This window comes from Haliotis asinina, chromosome 3 (assembly GCF_037392515.1).
Source record: "Haliotis asinina isolate JCU_RB_2024 chromosome 3, JCU_Hal_asi_v2, whole genome shotgun sequence".
Classification (NCBI taxonomy): Eukaryota; Metazoa; Mollusca; class Gastropoda; order Lepetellida; family Haliotidae; genus Haliotis; species Haliotis asinina.
This window is the reverse complement of record NC_090282.1, coordinates 67,913,354-67,929,571: the sequence shown is the minus strand read 5'-3', so window position 1 is coordinate 67,929,571 and position 16,218 is coordinate 67,913,354. Positions and strand designations below refer to the sequence as shown.

At 39.1% G+C, this 16,218-nt stretch overlaps 1 protein-coding gene across 3 annotated transcripts in view; it reads right to left on the bottom strand.

Annotated features, from left to right (window-relative positions):
* LOC137278370 (tolloid-like protein 1) overlaps nucleotides 1-13,944 on the bottom strand; it is an 83,274-nt gene extending 69,330 nt beyond the window's left edge. Inside the window, exons 1-5 of one of the 3 annotated variants that reach the window (XM_067810660.1) lie at nucleotides 13,756-13,944; nucleotides 12,328-12,415; nucleotides 10,765-10,886; nucleotides 9,252-9,404; nucleotides 7,451-8,185 (exon numbers count right to left, since the gene is read on the bottom strand). In XM_067810660.1, the coding sequence (XP_067666761.1) occupies nucleotides 7,794-8,185; nucleotides 9,252-9,404; nucleotides 10,765-10,886; nucleotides 12,328-12,415; nucleotides 13,756-13,816 (816 nt within the window). In that variant the 5' untranslated portion in view covers nucleotides 13,817-13,944 and the 3' untranslated portion in view covers nucleotides 7,451-7,793. Of the gene's footprint in view, nucleotides 8,186-9,251; nucleotides 9,405-10,764; nucleotides 10,887-12,327; nucleotides 12,416-13,755 lie in introns of those variants that run through there. The other 2 variants (XM_067810661.1, XM_067810662.1) reach the window with 2 other exon arrangements.
* Nucleotides 13,945-16,218: the final 2,274 nt, after the last annotated feature.

The following is a 16,218-nucleotide window of genomic DNA, read 5'->3' as shown; positions in this document are numbered from 1 at the left end:
TACATGAAGAACATGTCCACCACATTTGAAGTCATCCATCATAGTCTAAATAAATTGAATCATTCTAATTATGTCTACTTTGCATATTTTGCAAAATTATTGAGGCTTAAGTCTTTATTCAATAATTTGAAGCCGCGGGCAGAGTTTTATGTCCATTTTTACTGCAGTGCTGTGAATTCACATATAGATATGCCTGTACCCTATTTTATGATTATATATTTATATACACTCCCTTTCAAAAGTTTTGACTCACCAGTGTAAATATAGCCACTTACATCTCTTCTAAACTAAATTTTACAAAATATACAATATTCTTTAAAGGTACTGTATACACATGAACTGATGTGTTATAAAACAAATTCGTAACGTTGAAAAGATTACTGTCATGAATTTAATAAATGATCAAAATCAGTGAAAATTGCAAATTCTTAACAAATTTGTACATCAAAACGCATCTGTTCACATGCACAATATTTGCACATGCTTATCACCAATTCAATCCATGACCCTCTTGCAAATCATTTGCATAAGGTTTGCGGTTGGTTCCTTATGATGTCATGGAGAAATCAGTCTTCGTTGTAAGTATATATGCATGATTGTACATTTACCTTGCCTTACACATAAATGTCGTTTTCTGATTGGCTGCGCGCTCTTCTGCTATTTTCAATGTACCCCGCTGGGAATGCCAAACTGATTTGGTGCCTTGTGGTAGTAATTCTTTACCTCTATTAACATTGAATCATGTATGATTTGAGAAAGCAAATCGATTTTGGAAATACGTCTAAATCACTTTTGTTATGTCTTCTGCAAAATCCAGCGATGCCTACAAAAGAGTTGTGTACCGAAGCTTCGAACAATTCAAAATTAACATTGATGTTCACTTGTCCCTCGGAGCCCTTCTGACTCTTGGAACCTAAACAAACATCGAGGGTACATAAATCCATGTTCCCCTCAAGACCATGGAACAATATATTATGCTTAATATACAGTGAGTGTTTGAAGTGTTTGAGTCTAAACTTATTTGTTTGGGGGGGTGTCATCATTTAAGGTTTCGGGCATTTAACTCCCGAATCCCTTTGCATTCAAACTCAGAGAGTTTCTGATTTCAACGCAGAAACAAGTCTGTGAAGAACTGTCCGTGTATCCTTTATACGTCAGACCTCCGGTACAAGTTAGAAAGAAAGTCAAGACCCGCCTGGGCAGTTCAAACATTTAACAATAGACAGACTACTCATAGGCATTTTGTCTACCCTGGAGGTTCCAAATGCTGATCCGCCTTGTTGAGTATGCGGGTCAAAACCCTTACACCGACAAGTGTTTTGTGTGGGATCATAAAGGGCAGTGACTTGATTTATTGTCTACCGTAGTCAACATTGAAAGTATAAGGTTGTTGTGTAGAATACACATTTGAAAATTTGAATAAGAAATATAGTAAATTTGGTACCTTTATAATACAAATAATTACAACAGTGTTTCACCATGCACAGCAGTCAATTTGCAACAAAGCAAACTGTAAGAAAAATCAGATTGCGTACAGACATATTAGATATTAAGATATAGTATTTACTTCAACGGATATTTAACCATGTGTGTACATTACTGATAAATGTCCTCGGGCCAATGAATAATCTGCACATGGTCTGTTGATATTCTCAGGCTCGTTGACTTGATGCCCACCCGATGCATCAACGTTATCATTCAACAATTGGACCTAAGCACCACACTATGCGATCTGCCATGTATCTGTTCATGATTACAAATTGTTTCGTTCAATACTCAGTTGAATGTAGCTAATTGTCATACCACCATGTAGGTATTTTGAATACTATTGTGCACTGAAGTTTGCTATTCTGTTCTGTCATTTTATCTTGTCTGAATTTGCAATTTTCCTCGGTTGGCAGATTTCATCCCCAAAATGATTAATATAAACTGCTGGGTCATCAAGACCTTTTGTTGATTTCGATAAATACGTCTGACTTGAGACAACTTCCGTGTTAAGAGCATTTATAAACTCAATTACTTGATTATATTTCACATGACTTGAGATTATTTCTCATAATGTTCAGCATAATTTTGGCTTTCCGCACAGTGGAATGTGTGTCAGCGTTAGAATCATTAATCAGTGTCGTTGACGTTTCAACTTAGTGTGAGTCAGTTAATATTTTACGTCACATCGGCGAAAGTGTTTGAGCACAGTAATAAGCATTATGATGATGGTAACAGAATACATTTCTTAACTTCATTTGAAATCATATGACTGATTTCGTTGTTCAGTGCAGTCCGATTCCTTGTAGAAACCACAAATAAAGACACAATCAATATGACACCTAAAAGAGCTATTGAAACTGTTTTAGTTCGGGGAGCCATGATTGAGTGGACCTACTGTGATCGACTCAGTGATTACCTGACATCCAGCACGAAACTCCTGTTGCGTCGACTCTGCCATGGACCTTAAATTGGGGTGTTCTCTTTTTGCCTGCATGTATTGTTTTTACTCCGAATTATGGTGTCAATTGTTAAAACATTAAAATGATAAATTGGATCGTGTAATGTTTTTACAGAGCTTTCTGTTGAGTTTTTGAGCATGTTAGTTTGGGTCTTTCCAACGATTCATACGTTAATAATTAGTTGTGTTTTTCTTCGAAAACGTATTGGAAAACGCTCCATATGTTAACAGTTAGATGCGGGGTAAAATAGGTCTTATAGCAGCGCATGCTTGCCACAAAAGGCGACTATGTTTGTCGTAAAAGGAGAGTTTAGTTTTACGCCGCATTCAGCAATATTCCAGCTATATGGCGGCGGTCTGTAAATAATCGAGTCTGGACTAGACAATCCAGTGATCAACAACATGAGCATCGATCTGCGCAATTGGAAACCGATGACATGTGTCAACCAAGTCAGCGAGCCTGACCACCCGACAGCGTTAGTCGACAAGCACAGTCGCTTTTCTCTGAACGTCATATAACAGTGAAACGCGTAATTCATCTTCAAAACATCACTGATACAATTAAAACATTCTTGCTTATTTTCTAATGCAACAGTTTCATAGGGGTCAGTTTCCACTCGCACCACATCTAAACTGTGATACAGGCAATGTCTTTAAAAGTTAGGCATATGGTGGAGAATATAACTTTCTGTATTCAAATGGCACATAAAATGCTTATAGAGTCTATGTTTATTCAAACCAGTTTCACATTCCTCTCTAAACTCGTGGCTGTCCTTTGTTACCCTGATTACCCAATGCCAATTACTTTGAACGTGATGTTTACAAATTGCTGGAACAGAGAGGTGTCCCGTTAACAGAAATTCAATCCCAGCACGTACAAAAGTCTTGAGATTATACAAATTTGATAGAGAAGAAGAAGAAAAGAATGTACTGTTTGGGACTTGGATAAATGTGTTCCTCGTCCCAAGTAAACGTGGTGTACAGGCTTACACAGATGTATTGGCATATCTAAGCAGTGACATGAAGTAATAAACTCTTGGCCTCACCCAAATGAAGTTTTTAATATATGAAGGGGTGGTGTGGTAGACTAGTGGTTGAAGCGTTCGCTCGTCACGTCGGAGACCCGGGTTTGATACCCTTCATGGGTACAATTTGTGAATATCATTTCTGGTGTCCCCCGCCATGATGATGCTGGAATCAATGAGACGTTGTTGTTTAAGGTAGCTCTTGTGCTGTAACACATACCTGGATTCATAGAAACTAATGTAAATTTTAAATGAGTGTCAATAGATTTATCATGTAACTACAACATACGAAATTACAGATAGCGCATATACGGATTGTTCGGATTTTTACAGATGTACTATTGGCCTTAGGGTCACATATACAAATAAACAATCTGTCTGTTTGTCTGTATATCACAACACACAGTGGATGATAAACCGTTCAGCATTAAATATGTGTTTTGTTGGGGTGAAAGAACGCTTGAACAAATTCTATTAGTCTTATATTTGCTTCAGGTGAGTGATCTGTATTCCCAAACACGGTTTGTAGTACTATTCATTGATGTATAAAAAGGATAGTTAAACTACAAATATCATGTGTTCAGTTTCAGATAATCACTGACTGGGCAACTTTATACCCATAATGACGTAGGTAATAGAGGTTTATCGATATCAACGTCTTTATTATTAGGAACACAACGTTTCGGAGTATATGCTTATCCCTTCATCATGTGACCGAATGCTATGAGGCAGATAGAATGTTTATGTACAATTTCAACCCACTGACAATGAGCAGTTTCTACGATGTACGCTTCGTATCGAAGATTCATGTAATGCTTTCTGTTGACCCAAATGTTTGTTCACCGATTTGCACAGACGATGTCGGTAACTCCTGTTATTCAGTACATTAAAAATAAATTTCCTAAAAGGGGGTCTGAATGGTATACACTCGTCCTTTTCATAATGTCTCTGACTTTCACCTACAGTAGCCTGGACAAGACCTAGACAGGTGTTGACTGACCGGATGGGGAAAAGATGGTTACTTAAATATACAGACTGTAAACTGAGAGAGTATGGCTTATGTGTTCGGCTAGCAGTATGAAAAAGGGAACACCATATATATAACATTGCGATCTACAAAAAACTGTCGCAGGCGGTGTAGATGATGTTTGCCGAACTGATTTCAGTCACAAGTTGTGCATACGATATTCGGAAAGAGCTCTCTAAGGGATATACCTCTGGGGCATTCGCTTGAAATACGTTTGGAGGACGCGAGAGTTGATTTAACGCAACGTTGCATTAATTAATTCAAAATTTATAAGTTAATATTTTAATCTGCTTACGAAAATGTTGGTGTGGGTGTGGTGTGGGTGAAGGGGGTGGCTTGAGCTGATAGTCAGTATTATTAGAATGGTGTGGTGTCATGTAGTGCCTTAAATAGCGTATTAAACTGACCGGACATCTTACAAAGACTGGCTTTACACTGCGCATGCACGATTTGGTTATCAAAGTGGAAGTTTATGAGAATGAATGTGATGATTAGACGGAGGACGCCAAATTGTGACAGATAACTCCGGATGTTATTTACTAAACATGTGTAAGTCATAACGACAGCCCAGATAATTCGTGCCCTGGTTTGATCACGTGCGCGGAATCACATACACGTGAGATTTGTAGTAATATTTATACTACAGTATGGTTCAAAATTATTGAGAATAGCTAAAGCATTTCATATTATTAAACGAGAACAAATCAGATAAAATTGAATGTATTGTGAAAGTGAACTGACCTTTTCATGTTGTGTAGGTAACAATTTAATACTTTATCAAGTCTCCTTGAGCTTCACGGCACACTCTAAGACGGGTAGGCATACTTCCTATCAGAGAGGTTAGTGTCTCGTGAGTTATGCTGTCCCAGCATCGGACCACTTCTCTCTTCATGTCTTCAATTTTTGTCAACCCCTTTTGATTCACACATTCCTTCATCATCCCCCAAATGTTCTCAATGGGATTTAAGTCAGGACTATATGCAGGAAATGGTAATGCAGTCACATTTTCTCCTGAAACCACTGCTTGGCATGTTTTGCGGTGTGTTTAGGATCATTATCTTGCTGCAAAATCCAGTCATTTCAATAAAACACATGTGCACTTGGAAGGAGAAAATTATCTAATATGTTAGTGTAGCGTTGACTTGTCAGATTTCCCTCAAACACACACAGCAGGGTCGTTCCTAATAAGGATATCCCTCCCCATACATGAAACTTTGGGCTGTATTTAGGTCGTCGATACAACGGTGCTGACGCAGACTTTGTCCATATTTTCAAATTATTGGGATATACCCATATTGAGCTTTCATCAGTAAAAATCACATTTTCCCAGTCAAAGTTTCCATGTGCCAAACACCACTCAACACGCCTGTCTTTATGTTCTTGTTTCATGACAGGAGAAGGAATTCCAGTCTTTTTCTCCCATCCAAGATCAATCAAATTTCTTCTAACTGTAGATTTTGATACAACTGTTGATCCCCTTTCTATCATTTCATACCTGATGTTGGAGATGCTTGCCCTTTGCTTTTTAGACGCTAAAATTCCCAGCCGGACGCGATCTGAGAAGTCCAATTTTCTGGGTCTCCCTGCTCCTTTCTGGTGCCCAAAATCCTTTCCCTCTTTAAAATTCTTCCTAATCCTATACACAGTAGAACGAGGAGTTCCTGTTCTCTCTGCCAATGTATTTACATCATCAATTCCTTGATTACACAACTCAAAAATCAACCTTCTTTTATCTTCAACAGACATTGTTGACAGTGCTGAGGAAAATGACGTCTGCTACAAATTCAGGGGAGGTAACTCTAATTGTACTATACTCAGTAGGCTAAGATGAGTTACCTCCCTTATACCATTACTTAGTTTTAAGTATCAGTGAATCAGTTGAGGTGTTAGGATAGCTCAAAGTAAGAAGAAAAAATCTCAATAATTATGAACCAGACTATAAATATTGCAATTAAACGTAAGCAATAATAACTGGAGTACACATGAAAGGGAATGTAAAATAGATCAACAAACAGTTTCTAGGTCATTGTCAGTATGTGGTCAACTGGTGTTTGTTTACATTCATCCTCTCACGAAGACGTCAGTCGGGCTTGCTGTAGGACTGCAAGTCGTTCATCCTTCTGTATTAAACTAAGATTTTATGTATGCCTCATTCTAAAATACTGTTTGTAAATTCAGTCGAACAGGTAACACTATTGTGATTATCTACAAGACAAGAACTGGATGTATGTTACAAATACAAAGACAGAAAGATCATAGTAACAGTAGTCAGACTATTCCTGGTCGTGGTCTCATGAGTCGTTCTTAAAATATGATTGTTCGCCGAGTGTCATTTAGTGCTAGCCAGTGAAGATCCAGGCCAGGCATTTCTATGTCCCTTCAAACCATTGACACCCCTGAAGATCCAGGTAAAGATTGATCTGCATCCACCCATGAGTGTCGTCATAGGCGACAAACGGGATCGGGTGTTCAGATTCGCTGACTTGGTAGACACATGTCATTGTATCCCCGTTGCGTAGATCGATGATCATGTTTCTGATCACCGGATTGTCTGGTCCAGGCTCGATTGCTCTGGTCCAGACCGGCGCCTGAATATTGAAGAATGCGGCGTTACACCAACCAGATCTTACCAAACAGCAGGACATATCGTGGTTTACAATGTATATCAGATATACATTGTCTATACGAAATACGAAACAACGTATGACTATTATCTATGCGTATTTCATTCGCTCTTGACCTCCGTATGAAAGTCACGAAAAGATGGTTAAACAGTGACATATTTTTAAAATCGTTGAACATTTCAAACATTAAATATAATGACCACAGTGGTTGTGCTTAATAATATGATTAATTACAAGTACTTTTGAAAACAGGTTCGATGAAATTTTGGCAGATCATCCGATTACGGAACAAGAAATGGATATCAAAGTGACACAAGTGACATAAATATACAGGCATATTGTTTATTCGACATTAATCAACAATTGTCAACATAAAAATATAAATATTTGATAGTAAATGCATTTGTTAATGATAAAAAAATCAAAGTACCACGTGATTGCAGTCGGTCATATAAACTGGATTTACTCATTCGTTCGTTTATCCATCCATCTATCCATTCATTCATTCATTCACTCATGAGCTTTCTTAGGATATGTTGCAATAAATTACTATAACATTACATGAATATTGCACGCCACACCTGTAGTACTTAGCCGAACAGACGAGGTCTGTGAGCAGTTGGTGTCATCACAAACAAACCGGTGATCGATAGCGCACATAACTGGCCATGTCAACAGGCACTTCCGGTAGAACCGGAACAATGAGTATCATCCCTTTCATTCAGTTGTATGTCCACAGTGATGTATGGTATTTGTAATGTTGAATACGGTGGTGGGGAGGTATCATCCAGATTGTCTTTACTATAATTATTATTATTCGTGTTGCCGCTATTAACGACTTCGTTGTATGACGGCGGAGGGGCAGATAACTCTGTACTGTAACTGTTCGGAGACCCATGCTCTGTGCGCTGATTTTGGTGCACATTTTCAAGTCGAATTCTTCTCTCATTGTTCTTCTTAGTACATCTAGTGGCAGTGGTGTAAAGAATGATGAAGAATACGATCACACCCACCATTATCAATATGCCATGAATTAACGAGTTATCCGTGTCTGATTCTGAAACTAAAATATACAGAATACACACAATATAGGCATCCTAACAATGGATAGTCTGAATATTTTTATGAAACATATTTTACTGTGGAACTTGTTATTATTACCATTTTTACCACTATCTTATCTACAGCAACCTAGTAGTAGCATATTTAAACTTTATGGTGAAATATTAAAGTTTGAATTATTCAGTTCTAGTACTTAAATCAGATATGTCATAAGACCTCAGTGATATAATTGTAATGTGTTTGTTTACGAATGATAAAGTTTCAGTTGCAGGCACTTCTTGCCGCAAATAAACAAGATGTCAATCAATCACTCATTCAGTCCAAGTACGCATGCAGTCATCTATTTCGAGTCGAAGGAAATGCCTCGTCCCCTGTACCCCATATTTAAAAACCGACTAAAGGTGAAGGGGTTGTCAGGTTCCCTGCTTGGCCTTATGTCGTCATGGCGCGGATCCTTACTGACACTGTCAGTCACCATGGGCCTCCTTCAACATATGTTGATAGAAAGAGGGACTCACGGGACCAGTGTCTCGATCCTCAAAACTTCCGATATTGCTAAGCCTATGATAGACCACAGAGATACGACAAGTCGAACGTCAGGAAAGCTTTGTGAATCGGGACGTTGGTGACCAAGTTTTTGACTTGCTTCAGTAGTGCTACTAATATCAATCATGGTCTTAGCCAGATCCAGAGCCATGCAGATCCGGGTTAGATTTGATCTTCAGTAACCCCTGGTTGTCGTAAGAGGTGACTAACGGAATAATATGACTTGGTTTACACGTGTCATCGTGTCCCAAATACGTAGGTCAATGTTCATGCTGTAGATCACTGATTTGTCTGCTCCTGACTGGATTATTTACAGATCGCCGATATATAGCTGGAGTGCGACGTAAAGGTAAACTCACTCACTCACTCACACACACCACTGTGACAACATAAGTGTTGACTACGGTGGTTAAATTCACTCACTCATAAGCGCAATGATTACAAAATACAAAGGGTCCCTGTTTAAGAGGGCTTTGACGAAAATAGAAATAACGCAACAAGAAAGCAACGCAGCAACTCACTTTCATAGTGGTACTTGAGCCGGAAGCCCTTACTGGTTCCAGATCCATCTGTCATAAACCTGATTGTGATGACGGGGCCACTGCTTGTGAATGAAGGCGTATCGACGCCACAGAAACGCCCGAGAAACGCCACGTTCCAGCTGGTCGAACTTCCTGGTGAAACAAACCAATTACATGTTCAAAACTCATATCAAGATTAAATGCCATCTGTTCATCTCTTTGATTTAGTGTACACTAAATATGCAATATGTGTGGGTGCAAAAATACTTCTTTTCGTTTATTTGTTTACATAAACAAGATCAATACACTGATCTGAGCAGAAAAAAACTATTGATTCCAATCATGAGTAACGCCCAAGAATGGAGAGGTTCCATAATCTGAAATCATTCTTCCCTCCCTCTCTAAAATTTGCCCCATACTAAAGGAACAAAACCTGCTCAGGCTGTTCAAGCCCGACCTATTGACTGAATCGGGTTGTAATTTATTGGCTGTACTATATACACAGTTTTACACTTATATTTTAAAGCCTAACTGCGCAATAGGCTTATTACACAACTTGACAACCATTACATTGTATCACGTAACAAAGCATAGGAATGCAGGTTCATCATTGTGGACCAAGTAGAACATGAAACTGAAATGAACTGTAATTGTAACTTTATTCAAATATTTTGACAAATACATGCCAATGCAAGTCCTGTCTCCTTTGTTTACTTCAATAGACGAATCAATGAACGACCGATAGAAACCTTCCATCAAGCATTGAAGATTGAACCTACTAGTGGTCTACCACCAAGGACCATCAGTGAAAGCATTGCAATCTTAAACCAAGCATGTAGATTCAACCTACAACAACCAACCAACTCAACGTGTAACAACCTACCATCAAGCACCTAGACCAAACGTCTATTAACCTACCATCAAGCACCTGGACTAAACGTGTAACAACCTACCATCAAGCACCTGGACTAAACGTGTAACAACCTACCATCAAGCACCTGGACTAAACGTGTATTAACCTACCATCAAGCACCTGGACTAAACGTGTAACAACCTACCATCAAGCACCTGGACTAAACGTGTAACAACCTACCATCAAGCACCTGGACTAAACGTGTAACAACCTACCATCACGCACCTGGACTAAACGTGTAACAACCTACCATCAAGCACCTGGACTAAACGTGTAACAACCTACCATCAAGCACCTGGACTAAACGTGTAACAACCTACCATCAAGCACCTAGACCAAACGTGTAACAACCTACCATCAAGCACCTGGACTAAACGTGTAACAACCTACCATCAAGCACCTAGACCAAACGTGTAACAACCTACCATCAAGCACCTGGACTAAACGTGTAACAACCTACCATCAAGCACCTGGACTAAACGTGTATTAACCTACCATCAAGCACCTGGACTAAACGTGTAACAACCTACCATCAAGCACCTGGACTAAACGCGTAACAACCTACCATCAAGCACCTGGACTAAACGTGTAACAACCTACCATCAAGCACCTCGACGTAGTCTCGTACACAGTCGCCCTGTCCCTCGATGTCAGTGTTCAGGACCGTCACCTTTATCTTGCTGAACTCGGGCCCGACAATTTCCCATTTACTGTGTAAGTTGCTGCCATGGAACAAAGAAGGTTTATTCTCACATGCAGTATTTTGTACTTTATCACAGATGTTCTCAAAACACGGTGTATTGAATCTAATGACGAAATGGGTAACATGCGGGTATTCACGCGCTTGTTCCATGTTTTAGGTGGGTTGTCCATTATAGTAAACCCAGAAACTAAAGGATGTACAAGTGCCCGATTCATAGTACCCATTAAAGGTGTAGACTCACTTAAAGCATTCACTATATGCTACGTATATGCCTATGATTACATCGAAATTGAATTTCTCCACTAACTTGAATGAACTAACTGCTAATCTCATGCAGAGGAATTACACAAGAATCATGCATCCAGTGAATTGCTGAAAAACATGCGCAGATACAGTGCATGTGAACAGCAGCGTTTTGGTGTAATGTCTAACTAGGAATTCGCCTATTTTGACCGAGTTTCACTATTTACTAAACTCATGACAAGAACCTATTCAACGTTATGAATTTCGTTTCCAACACATCAGTTCAATGTGCAAAATCTAGTTGACTGAAGTAGGTGGCTATATTTACACAAGTGAGTCTAAACCTTTAATGGGAAGTACATTATGTGGAGCCCAAATAACCAAGTATTCGATCCCTGGGATTTGTTCAAGAAATAGTAAGTACAAAAAATACTTTGTCTTCAAGTTTTACAAATGCAAGGATTCACTGGACTTAGAGCATGTTTTGAAAACTGGTGGTGTTTTGAGTAAGTTTATAGTTTGTTCCTGTATGTGTCCCACTATCATTTAACATCAGTGCAATAAAATGGCAAAAATGTTTGGTGAGAGTAATGCATTAACCGACATCAGCCACACGTTTTTATTTATTTATTTCTTTAATTTTTTTATCTTCCGTCTAGATATTAAGAATAAATGAGTGGTTGCGTGACGAAGTCATCTTTGCAATCAGCAAGACTACGGTCGTTTGTTATAGATAATCTAGAGTGGAAGTGGTAATTACACCGATAAACATTTACCCATAATTTTAAAAATTCGTTACGATCAATTTCTAAACAATTTCAGTTTCTTAGATACTATGTCGTCGTGTTTGTCTTTCCTATTCCTTATAACTACATAAATTCAGTTTTTGATATAAAATCAAGGCGAATTCATCAGCATACTTTGACCAACTACGGAATGACATAGGTAACTCCTCTCCTCTTTCTCCAGTGTAGTGGGGTAGCCCAATGATTAAAGTGTTCGCACGTCAGGCACGGGTTCCAATCCTTACATGGGTACAATGTGTTAAGCTCATTTCTGGTGTCCCCGCCTTGATATTGCTGGAATATTGCTAATTTAAGCGGCGTAATATTCCCTCACTCTCTTCTTCCTCCAAACCCCAGCCCAATCTAAGCATGCACGCACAGGTTGTCGGTTCGGGGTGTTATGTGAAAGTGCAGAGTACTTTTTATACTTACTTCGGGTACCCCAGTGGATAACCCGGTGACGTGAGATATTTTTCTCCCTTCGCAGCTGTCAATGTGCGGTCGATGTCACCGCTGACTGCTGAAATAGATTAAAATGATCAAACAAAGTCCCGAGGATTATATTAGAATCACAATAACATTTCAGTTTATATTTTATTTTATTTTCTTCTACGACAGTGATATTACTTTGCTTTCACGCACTTCCGGCGTAACAAGTGGCCTGAAGATAAATTTAGGCGCTTAGTGGTCTTCAACAGTGATTAATGAGTAAGTTTGGTTTTACGCCGCGTTTAGCTAAATTCCAGCAATATCACGGCAGGGGACACCAGGAATTGGCTACACACATAGTAACTATATGGGAAATCGAACTTGGGCCTTCGTCCCGACGAGCAAACGCTTTAACCGCAAAGCAGAACTTCCATTTACTAGGTGAGGTGTGAGTGTAAAGTTCAGGGATTTTTCATTTTAAGTTCTATTACAGAATTTCTGGGGGCAGCAGGGTAGCCAAGTGGTTCCCCCGTCATGCTGAACACCCTGTTCGATTCCCCTCATCGTGGATACATTGTGGTGTCCCTATGTCATTGCTGAAATATTGTTAAAAATGGCCTAAAACCATACCTACTCACTCTGAACTGCTGGTCAGGAACATTTAAGGTACCAATTGAAAGTGCTGCTCCACTCAATGTGGGATAGAACATAAATAACTGATTACATATATAAATAAACCTGACAGGACGTGTCAGCGTGAGCTTGGGTTAAACGTGCGTGGGCGCGCATGGGGTAAAACCCCATTCAAGTTTTCTTTCCATTGAACTCCTTTAAATACGCCTTTATTGATCTTGTTTAAAACGAAATATTTAAAAAGCCCTTTTAATTCATTTCTGGCAGGTCAAACAAGAATGATATACTTTTTTCAAAGAATCAGAGTTACTTCGAATTTTGCACTACTAAACAACGAGGCAATATGATAGACACAATCTGTTTACATACATATCTTCATATGCGTATCGATTCAAACACCCACATATCCTAGTAGGCCATGATGATATTTACAACACACATCTAACATGTTAAATCGAAAAACAGTAGTACAAAATTAGAAATAAATGAAACTCTTACCATGCATTCAGAAACCCGTGTTTTACCAGGAGATGATTAACGCAAGGCTATGCTATGTCATATACATGAATAAACCAGTGTCAAAGTCACATCGTTTACCTTTACGAAGATATTCATGCCCAAATACCTAGCAACGGAATACGGAATCAGTTTACCCACGGGAACCTAACCCGGGTGTTTGACGTGACGAGACATGTTAAGGCTGTGAGGGATCGAACCCGAGGAAGCGAACGTTTGGGCCATTAGGCAACCCCACCAACCCAAAACTATCCATCATACGGTTATGTAATAATAACTTACCACTGTTGAAGCTATGCACAGATATCACCAATGTGAAGTAAAAACCTGGCCCGAATACCATACCCTTGTTCTCAATGTAGTAGAGACCTTCAGACCTATACCGCTCACGAATCACTGATGAAAACTATATCCGCCTTATGTTGCAAGAGTCGACGAGAGTTGTTGTTTCGCAACTCTAAGGTGCGGAGTGCTCATGACGTCATAACTGTTGATTCACGTACAGCGCGGGTTGTAAACACAGGAAAGAGTGACCATGTGAGATAGCATGGTGATGTCAATGCGAGGATGCTCGAAGTACTTACTGTGGTAGTATTGTTTCCGCGTCTATTTTTAGCTACACGGCTATTCGCCAGATGCTAGGGGATGGATGAATTCTCAGAGTGAGCTGGCATTCAATGTCAAAGGTCGCCAACTGTCAAGGTCGCCCATACCACCTGCGTGCATGTTGTCATGTTTTGTTTGTGTGTGGAGGGTATGGTGGTGTATCCTTACTATGTTGATAAATTTATATATAACCATCTATAAATGAATATATCTTTGCTGTGGTGGACTACGCGATAACACTTCAGCGTATCGATATCCTTTCTATCGTTGAATGAGAGACATTTTATTAAACATGAGTATAAATGGACGCTTTCATATGTTGCACATATTTGGGACTGACGGAATCAAACAATAGATCTAATACCAGACACAAGTGAGTGCCCCGGTACATGTCAGTGTGTGCCGAGGAGTATTAACATGCACCGAGTGACCCGCTGACGTGAATGGTATGACATCATACAACTCTGTGTACATAGCCCAGATCTGGCGTCAGTTCCCACTGGTCTATCTCGCAGTCCGTGTACCACGTTGTTTTCCCTACTGCCTATAACCCTCCTAAAACCCCAAAGGAAGCAAGTCTAGATTCCGTTAATGTCCGAACAAACAAGGACTGTTTTTCAGTTTCAGTGGGTTTATCTCTTACAACAGGTGTTCGAATCTCAGCTTGGACAATAATTTTTAAATAACTATAACTATTTATAACTTATTTTGTCCAGGATATGTAATGAGTGTAGCAATCGAATTTTCTAAAAAAAAAAAAGGTCTCTCTTACGATCAACATAAAATATCGTCAGATAGTAAGCGATAGTCTAGTTCGCTGCTGGATTGACCTCACCACGTTTGATGATGAATTTACACCATCTGTAGATAACAAACCAGCAGATATAATTTCACAACCTATTGATTCTACTCATGCTGACGCTGTACTATATGCCGATATCCAGTCCTCAGAGTTAAAACAACATATCTGGTTAATCTAAATCGTAACAAATCCCCTGGACCAGATCATGTAAACAATGAACACCTTATCTATGAAGGTGACGCGCTGGTCGAAAAGCTTTGCGTCTTATATAAAGCAATTATGAAAGCTGTCTACTTTCCCAGTATCTTTAGGTTCGGTATGTTTGTTTCACTTTACAAATGAAAAGGTTCAAAATGCGATCCCCAAAACTACAGAGGTATCACTCTTACCTCCTGTGTAGGAAAATTATTTGAAAAACTATTACTCTCACGTCTACAATGTTATTATATGAGCCATATTAATCCTTACTTTCCAGACCCTCTACAATTTGGATTTAGAAAAGAACAACGTTCATGCTCAATGACTGCGTAACATATTACGTTGAGCGTAGCTCACAAGTCTTTTCAGCGTTTCTCGATAATGAGAAAGCCTTTGATCGCATTTGGCATAACGGTCTATTCCTAAAACTCTGCAATTTGGGTATAACGGGGGGAAAGTGGAGCCTGCTATATCATAGCTACACCTGCAGCTCTTCCTTTGTAATGTACAACTGAAATAGCCCTGATAAATTTGAAGTAAAACAAGGTGTAGGGCAAGGTAGAGTCCTGTCTGCATGGTTCTTCCTTGTTTTTATTAATGATTTATTAACTGAATTAAGACTCAGTAACATTGGTATATGTGTATATGGTATGGACGTCCCATCAATCCTGTTAGCCGATGATACGACACTGTTAAACACCACCCCGTATGGGCTGCAGGATTCACTACACATTGTCCAATGGCGCCTAACATACAATGCATCTAACAGCACTGTTGTGGTTTTTCGGAAAGGAAAACAATCTTGTCCTGAGCTTTCATTCTCGTTTTGTAACATCGCAATTAATGTAAGTTCATCAGTAAAATATATCGGTATTCTACTCTCATCAGATCTGTCTTGTAAAGACAGAGATCTGGGTAACTGTCAAAAGACCAGGCAAACTATAAATTCTTTACGCTCATTGGGCCTTAACAATACTGATTTACATCCAGTTGCATGTGGTAATATATGGAAAAGAATGATTTTACCTACAAGTTTCCATGACAGTGAAACCATGCGTCCGCTATATGGCAAAACCATTGATTAATTTGGAAAATACCCAACGATACTTTGCTAAATGTATTCAAGGTTTCAACAGACG